The sequence below is a fragment of the Fukomys damarensis genome, unplaced genomic scaffold, assembly GCF_012274545.1.
Source record: "Fukomys damarensis isolate Sample0158 unplaced genomic scaffold, DMR_v1.0_HiC HiC_scaffold_38, whole genome shotgun sequence".
Taxonomy (NCBI): domain Eukaryota; kingdom Metazoa; phylum Chordata; class Mammalia; order Rodentia; family Bathyergidae; genus Fukomys; species Fukomys damarensis.
The window spans coordinates 77,320,303-77,329,381 of record NW_022900950.1 but is presented as its reverse complement, the minus strand read 5'-3'; the positions used below and the strand labels follow the sequence as shown (position 1 = coordinate 77,329,381).

The 9,079-nt window shown below is 48.6% G+C and overlaps 1 protein-coding gene across 2 annotated transcripts in view; it reads right to left on the bottom strand.

Annotated features, from left to right (window-relative positions):
• Positions 1-8,116, bottom strand: part of Pdgfc (platelet derived growth factor C) — a 201,032-nt gene extending 192,916 nt beyond the window's left edge. The window contains exon 1 of one of the 2 annotated variants that reach the window (XM_010627967.3): positions 8,051-8,116. Coding sequence is in view for 1 of the 2 variants with exons in the window: in XM_010627966.3 (XP_010626268.1) it covers positions 5,407-5,434 (28 nt within the window). In the remaining variant the exon portion in view is untranslated. Of the gene's footprint in view, positions 1-5,406; positions 5,610-8,050 lie in introns of those variants that run through there. The other variant, XM_010627966.3, reaches the window with a different exon arrangement.
• Between the last annotated feature and the right edge of the window lie 963 nt (positions 8,117-9,079).

The following is a 9,079-nucleotide window of genomic DNA, read 5'->3' as shown; positions in this document are numbered from 1 at the left end:
AGGGGCGGGGAGGGAAGGGGAGGGGGGAGAGGGAGAAGCTGCTGCACACATCACATCACACAGAAGCTGTATGTAATGTCCGCCACTGTACGTTGTTTTTAAACCTGTGGAACCAGCATAGTTATTTCCGCTGCCAAACTTCCAGCAGCAACATTTAAAAGTTGCCAGTGTGGTCTGATGCCATCAGTTTTTAAAAGGCTCATTGATTTGTACTAAGGGTTTCTTCCAGAATCACTTCCTTTAAGGCCACATGAGCCAACCATGATGAGAGAAGGTACAGATCAGAGAAACACTGTGGAATCAACACAGAAATTATTCAACGTCCTTTGCTTACTTCATTTTTCAAGTGTATCTCTGGCTTCCATTTTCACAATTCACCACCACTATGCTAAGCATAGTGCCACAGACTTTTACATCTGCGCCCACTCAGCTGCATTTTCTTGGGCATTTCTGACACACACATCCTTTTGCTCAATTCCAGAGAAGGTCAGTCAATATCCTGATGAAATAAAGTAGCTCTATAAAAGCTAGATAATTTAGGGTAAACTGATTGTCTACCTGTCCAATAATACAAATGAATGTAACAAGAGGTTGGTTATAATAGCAGCTTTATTACAAGACAGGCAGAGTTACAGTGGCTGTAAAACAAAACCACTGTTAGGTTCCTGCTTTGCATAGCTGTAGTTATGAGTCTACTTCTGTAACAATTATTTCACAATTAGTTTAGACATGTCTGAGCCCAGTGGGAAAATTTCAATCTCAATCATCGTACTTCCCTTGAATAGAATACAGTGCTACCAAAAATCAGGTCATTTTAACTTCTCACACATGGGTTTCTAATCATTTTCCAAAGTTGAGCAGATTTATAAATGTATATGACCTAAATTTTAGGTATGTTTTCAAGTTGTACTGCAAAATAGCAAAAGTAATATCCATACACTGGACTAAAACAAAAAAGAATGAATAACGTGTAATCTCATTTTCAAAGTAGAATACATTCACAATCCTACAAAACAGAATCCACACCCCCAAATTTGAACTGTGAATCTATCACTTAAACATCTAGTAAATGACTCAATTTGTTTACATGGCCCTGTAGCTTTTTATGGCCTTTCCATAAAGAAGTTATTCCATCCAACCCCTTCATTTTGTTTAAGAGTGTTTGAATGATCCCCAGAACTTCACACCAGTTCAACAAGCCTCGCCGAGATGGATGGACGTGGTCTCCTATCATTCACCACCACTGATGACATTTTCAGAACAAAGTTTTTAGTTTGGAAACATCACACATTCCCACACACCAAAAGTATTTCCTGTGCTTTACGCAGTTGGTAATGCTCAGCAGACATAGCAAATAAGTCCTATGTCTCCATGCTTTCAAGTAAAAGCATGGCATCTGCACTTCTTCCAGAAGATTTGCACCTCTGAGTGCTCTGCTACAGGAGGTGAACCACTCAGAAAGGACCACGAAGGAAGACTGCAAGGGAATGTGAAACCCAGACTCCGCAACTGACTTCCTAGGATATAAATGTGAGTTCTAAAAGGAAACCATCTTAAAGCAGTTAGTTTAATGGGGTGCCCAAGTGATGCCTATTAGAAGTTATCGGTACAGATTAAAAATAAATTTTCCACCAGGAAGAAAAATATTTCTGTTTAGGAAGCAGGGGGATGATTTAATTCCTAATTTTACAGTCTTAAGTACGGTTTCAAACCTCAAGCCTGCTAATTTTCTTAAGAAAACGGAAATGAAAACCACACTTTAAAGGGTCAGCATTTATCAATTGGGTTTCCAGAGTCAACATCTCAGCATATCGGCCAGACACTGACCTGAAAACGCCTCTATTTTTAGATGTCTGCTTCTTGGAGAAACAGACGGGACAGCTCTGACTGCAGTGGTTGAAAGGAAGTGAAGACAAAGTTGGCTTCATCTCCTAACTATGAAAATGCTAGGGCTCCCTGACCTACTGCTTGTATGGCAAAGCCAATGTGTTGTCACGTGGAGCTCCAGAAAGAGTGTACTTTTGCTTATAAGTAAAATTAATGTCAGTAATATTGTTATGGAGACACTAAGGCCTCCCCTAATACTGTTTATTACCTACAGCATATTTCTAGCACAGGATGCCTGGCTTCAGGACACCTCGCTTCCGGTATAAATCTGCAGACCCAAACAGCAGCATTGTCCAGTGTTTCTTTCTTGTCTTTTCAGGGTTCTCATATCATAGAATCCGTGAAGAAACCCAGCAGAATTGCATCATTTTGAAAATGTTTCTGCTGCCCTGGGAACTGAACCCATGGAGCTCACTTTATCACCAAGCTGCATCCCCAGCCCATTTTATTTTATTCAATTTTTATTCTGAGACAAATTCTCTGCCAGTTGCCCTATCATGACTTGAATTGGAGGTCCTGCTGCCTCAACTTCCCGCACTGCTGGGGTTACAGGCACCACACCCAGCCAGTTTTGTTTTTCACTTTTTCTTTTTCAGTGCTGTGGATCAGAGGCAGAGCACGTGCTCTCCTGCTGAGTTCTTATCTCTCCTCTGAATGGGCAGTCTGACACACGGCACACACCCCTAGGAGTCACAGTGGGGTTAGGGTGTTTTCCCTATGTTTTTGTTTTTCCCACGGTACTGGGGATCAAACTCAGGACCTTGCACTTGAGACGCAGGCCTGATGTCACTGAGCTAAACCCCCAGCCTTCCCTATGTTTTAAACGATCTGCACTGGACTTCTCTACATGCATATTTGAGTTTAAAGCATGACAAAATAGAAACAAACAATATGGATCTTCCCTCTTTCCCAAACCTGTAGGAAAGACCCAGTAAGAGAACCTTCTCTCATTTATTGCTACCTTACAGTGTTCCTTGTTTCTGTTGTACTTTGAACTGTGCCCTGCTGCCAAAGGAGAAAAAAGTCACGATGATTTAATGATTCCTGATTTGCATTTCCAGTGGCCCAGACTATGAATATGTTCAGTAGTATGGGGAACAAGCTGTGATTTACTGTTCAGAGGGGAAAAAAGATAACTAACGAGACTGTTTACAAGACAGATGTCCTTATAAACAGCCAGCAAAAATAGCTGCCAGAAACCCCGCAGTGAGGACCCCCGCAGGGAGCGCTGCTGCCCACGCGTCTCACATCTGCTGCGCTGCCGGGACAGTGCCGGGACCAGCCAGGCTCTCTCCTGGAACATGGAGGTGCTTAAAATAGTACCCACCCGTGAACCAGGATTTCTGAGAAAGCAAACTGCGAAGCTTCCCAAAACACCAGGGCACCCACACTGCGCGTGCACCTGCCTGATCCGCCATCTTCAGCCCGTAATACCATACAGGAACGCTGTGCGTGCAAGGCCAGGGGCTCCGGCGGAAGCACGGTTACTCCAGCAAAGGACGCAGAGGACAGAAGGCTCCACGCAGCTGCCCGCCTGCCCTAGAGCGGGAAGGCCCGGCCTTTGTGTGTGGTGGAACAGCTTCGTGAGGGAATCGTGGGTGCTGAGGGTACCCCCTTCCTCAGGCTGCTGCTCCTCACCCAGCTCTTCTCCTGCATCCATTTGGGGAACGAAGTGTGAAACGGCTCTGTTTACATGAAGAAGGAAACGCAGGGACTGGTGCGGACGGAAGGGGAGGGCCGGACTCGTTGCCTGGACCGAGGCCGGGCGGCCATGAGGTCCACACCTGCCTGTGGACTGGGAAGAAACTGCAGCCGGAAGCTGTCCCTAGACACCAAGCAGACAACACTGTGTGCCCACTCAGAATAACGGGAGATGGTGGCTGTGACTGAATGGTAAATACGAAAACAACTTCTCGCTCCTTCCATTCGGAGGACGGCCAAGCCCGCAGGAGGAACACACTGCAGACAGCATTACGGCCATCAACACAAAGCCAGTGACTGACCTGCTCTCACCTCACGCCTCTTGGACCCAACCCTTCAGGAAAGCAGCAGAGGACTGAGGTATGGGGGTATCGAGCCTCGGGCTCAGGCCCAGGGCTTGTTCCCTGTTGACCAGCACCAGGGGTGGGGAGCTGAGCACACAGCACGAGCTCGTACCTGTTTGCTGGAAGAAAACAAGGCTTGAATAAACATCAGACCATCTGCTAAGTTCCAAAGGCAGAGGCACTTGGCTGAGCTCCGACTGGAGTACGGCTGAGGCTGAAACACTCAGCAGCCAGGCGATCTTAGCCAAGCTACTTGTCTGAGGGCCTTGCGGAAACATCAGACCAGCTGTGCATTCTTCAAAGACTGGGCCCAGATGCGGCAAACAGGTGCTTCCCAGGGGCTCACACAGCCCTGGGACCCCCAGCCACCCCGCAAGAGCACATCCAAACATCACCACCCTGTGTTCTTCCTGGTGGTTCGCACCCATTGGCCAACACACACTGAACACAGCTGCAAAGTAAATCCACACCCTTGTGTTCACTTTGGTGAGCCTTGCACACTTTGGGGACGCCGGTCACCCCCAAGGAACCTGACTTGCACCTTGCTTCTGTCCTCCAGGGCCCCCAAAACATCCAGTACCTTGCAAATCTAACAAAATGACTCAACTACTGCCTGAAACAGAGACAGCCAAGTACAGAAATGTAGGAGTTCGAAAGTAAAAGTGGAACTACACAGATCACCAAGAAAAAAAAACTAACAAAGGCAGCAGACAAAGGAGGTTTAGGTTAGAGAAGAGACAAGCGTCCATGGAAGAGGCTGTCCATGGACCTGGAGGGCTGGAAACGCTGGAGGTGGCACGAGAGGCTGGCAGCAAGTGAACCCGGGGAAAACATATCCTCACGAAGGCAAGACAAAAATGAACTAGCATGACCACAAACGTCACACTTCACAACTTTAATAATTAACACAATAATCAGAGCTTCTCCCTATAATTTCTAACTCCTTTTGTTTTCAGACTCAGGAAGTTTACAAGCAAAATATTCTCAAATCTAAACTGGACACTGTTTTAGGCAAGCCATTTAAGTCCACTGCTGAGTTTGTTTCGTGAGGCTCTTGACCTTGAAGAGTAGATTTCTAAGTAGCAGACCCTCCATAGCACTGTATAAATCAAGTTTTAGTCACTCGTTATAGCCATTTCAAAGGGCAACAAGCTGTGTTTTGTAGAGTTCACCAAACATGGACATTTTTTTAATGTCTACGGTACTTCTACCAATATTTTATGAACCATCCTACCACATAAACGGTTGAAATTACTTTTAGAAATCAGTAACATTTCCTTGTAGAACCAGGCACGCCAATGTCAAACAACCATCCTGTTCAGCAGCAATCAGTAAGTCAAAGCATTAAGTTAATATCATCTCCCTGTGGACTGAGAGCACCTACGTAACGTGAAGTTCTATCACGTAACACGTAACAGCAATGATTCTAAAGACGCCATGTCCAGACATCTGCCAAATCATGGGATTTCCTTACCTCTGGGAGGACCGCAGTGCAGTTCCATGATTTCCGCTATTCCATAACCAACGTGACCACCGTGACAGTGATTTCCTCGGTGCCCTTCTGTGCTTCAAGAGCAACCGTCCCCACCTCACTTCCCAGCCTGCACAGCATGCAGCCTTCTAACATGATCAAGAAATGCTTCTAGACAAAGCACCTGCATTCTGGCACGGTAAGTCCCCTGCCTAGTTGGTGGTGCCATGAGGGGAACACTCTGCAGTTTACTTCTGCTGCCCTCTGGTGACCGGAGCAAAGTCACCTCTACTCCGCAAGCCTCAGCCTCTCGCATGCAGTGAAGAGGGCTCCTGGGATCCCTCCAGCTCCAACATAGCAGGCACTGTATGTGCTGCTGGCTTCTGGCTCACAGCTCTCCGTGAGCCACAGGCAAAACTTAAGAGCACCCACACTGGGCAGGCTGGTTATCCATTCACGATTCTCTTGAATCTTGGCTCACATCAAACGCGTCTTCAGGAACCCACAGGTATGGACCGCAATGGCACGTTCAGAGGCTGACGGCCACCGGCCACAGTGAGCCTACCAGCAAGCTTGGGGCAGGCAAGGGTACTTGGTAACATGCTACGTTGAGCATAACAGACACCTCACTGGCAGGTGTATCGTCTCACGAGGAAGACTCAAATGGGATGGACGCCTTCCAAGATGGCCCACTGCTATGGTGAGGTGCCCCACACCCAGGTCCAGCTCTGAGTTTTGTGGGGCCACACCCCACTAAAGGGGGCTTTTTAAAAAAATCACCTATTGTGAAAAACAAAATTCATCATCACATAATGCTTATTATTCAACTTCCTCAACTCTCTCAAGCAGGACAGAAAGGGAAGTTTAAAAGTCTGTAGGTCACAAAACAAATGTCACAAAGGTCATGCACTAGGAGTCACAGACAGACTTGCAGGGAAAGCTTTCTCGTCTTCGGCCAGAGCTTATTGAGCACTAGACTCTATTCTGTGTCTGCGATGACCTGTTTGAAAATAAAAGGGCTTTGAAACTGCTACTGAAGAAGGGCGGGGATGGGCATGGTCTGTCCGGCACAGGCACTGAGAATCCAAACACATGGCACAGGCAAGAGGCACCCCAGCAGACTACGGTCCCCAAAGTACATCGCCCCACTGGCCACAAAAGCCTTGGGAGAAAAGGACACGCATGACCCCTGGTGCTCACACGATAACCCTAACTGTGCCGCGTTCCACTTCAAAACTCAGAAAGCTCAAGGCAAACTCAAGAAGTAAGAAGCACATTTCAGGCTATGGGCGAATTAAAATCACTCGCCAATGTCACAAGGCAGAAGAGCATTACTTATTCCACCAATAATTTGTGGTTGCCATCCATGTGGCTATATGCCCTAGAGAGAAGGCTGTGCTTTCTTCTGTTCTCGAATATAGATGATTCCTTGTCATGCAACTAAGAAGCACTCTCCCAGAACCTAATCCACAGGAGATGGTCACATCTAAAATCAATGCCTCATGGTATCAGTATCCCCCCCCACAGTCACACAGGAAGTTTGTAGGCAAGAACCCCTCCCAGCGATGCAGTGTTGTCTTTTATCTCTTCAGATCAGCCTGGAGACACTTGTTGTGTGTTCTAGACCGCAGGCTTTAAGGACAAGGGAAGGATGACGGACAAGGGCTGCCCAGAGGGGCTGAGGAGGTAGCTGAGTGCCTGCAGCACACGCCTAGCATGCGTGAGGTCCTGGGTTTGAGCCTGGGCTCCAGAAAAAAAAAAAAAGTGGAAGAAGAGGAAAAAGATCAAAAAGTAAAACAAATAATATTGTCGTGAGTTAAAGCTGTTTTTACAGACAAGAGTCACAAGTCGCAGTTCCGCAGGAGATCAAAAGCCTGGCACTGATGAGGAGAGGTAAATGACACTGACCCCTAAGTTTGCATCGTGCCCACTTTAAACCCATGTACCTAGCACTGGCCACGGTAAAGCCTCCTCCATCCACTTCCGCGACAATGCCAAGATGTGGCTGAAGCAGAACCAGCTGGGAATTCAAGTGAATCGACACCGGGGGAGGTCGTGTACTCCAGAGAAGAGTGCGGTGGGGAAGGAGAAGGATGCCATACTCAGCCCCTAGACCTTGCGTCAAACCATGGAGGCACAAACTGGGCCACTGGCATTTGAATGCGGCATTCCAGGAGAGGGTTTAAACTGACAGAATTAGAGAACTGTCAGAACCAAAGAGTAACAAGACAATAACCAATCCTAACCCAGTATGGGGGCAAGGAATACCCAAATAAGGAATGAGAAATGGTCAAACTGAAGGGACGAAGAAGAGAAAGAAGCTGCTGCTCCAGCAAATCTGTCCCACTCCAAGGGGATCTTCTTCAGCACCCACCTGTTACCCTTGATTCTTAGAGCCCTGAAGGCACATAAAAGTCAACCTGGGCATGTGCAGAAAAATAGCTCTATGTTGCCCCCTAGTGTTGGCCAGACCCGCGTCTCCTTAGGCCCAACACTCCAAGGTGAGCAGTTCTCCGGGGACCAACACTCCGGAGCCAGACAGAGCTCACCCTCTGCCCACAGATGACGACACGGCCGCTATTTTTAACAGCATACATCTCAGAAACAATTGCAACAGGGCGCACGTGGCCTGGCTCAATGAACTCACCTCTTCGGAGGGTGTGAACCTACTCCTCAGAGTAGCCAGGGCCTGCAGGCTTCCTGAAATCTCCAGGTCCTCTGCAAAGCATGATGGCATCTGGGTCACCAGGGAGAGAAGGAAGGGACAGAGTGGCCCAAAAGCCAGGGAAGCCCGGAGATGCCAGACGTGGTGGGAGGTGGAAGGGAGGCCAGGGTGGGAGACATGGGCCCGTCAGACACAGTGTTTTGAACTGGACATTTATTTTACACGAAAAGAACAAAGGTCAGGCTGATGTGCTTCCTGCCTGGGTACCGCTGGTGCTGTGGCTCCCGTGATCCCCCTCCCGGCTGCCCTTACGCCACGCTGTGCCTTGGCACACAAGCCCGGCAACCCCAGCGACACCCCGGGGATCCTGATCCTTGGCTGCTACTGCAGTCCAGAACTTTGTGTGTTTTCCCAACTCCCAACGAGTAGCACTACAGAGCTCACACGCAGAGCTGCCGGGATCAAACACCGCCCAAGTACAGAAGGAGCGCCTGTAAAGGGCTGCCGGTCCCACAGCAAGCGACCCCCTGACCCTGGCGTGGGCAGTCGGAGCACAAAGCTGAAAAACGCTTCTTTGCAAGTAGGAGCCACCACTTAGAAACAGGGCGTCCAATACCCCAGTTTTAGACAGCCTGAGCTAACACTGGTTTCGGGCGCAGTGTAAGCTTTCCATTCACAAAGGAATCTCAAAAATGACTTCTAAGGGCAGATCCGGAGGAAAGTTTAGAAATTGAATGATGTAAATCATATGGGGTTCAGAGGCCAAGCAAATCACACACCCTAAGCCTCCCCGGTTATGAAAGGCGCCTTTCTCCGGCTCTGCCCGATCCCAGCCCGGGACCTGGCGCCCGAGTTTCCTGCACAGTTCGGGAACACTCGGGAGCCAAAGGGAGTCCCCTCTCCTGCGCGGGAGCACGTCGTGTGAGCACACGCGGGACCGCAGCCCTTCACCGACACGCACGGAACGCGGCCCGGTACAAAGGCGCGCTTCCCCGCGCGAGGTGCACAGCG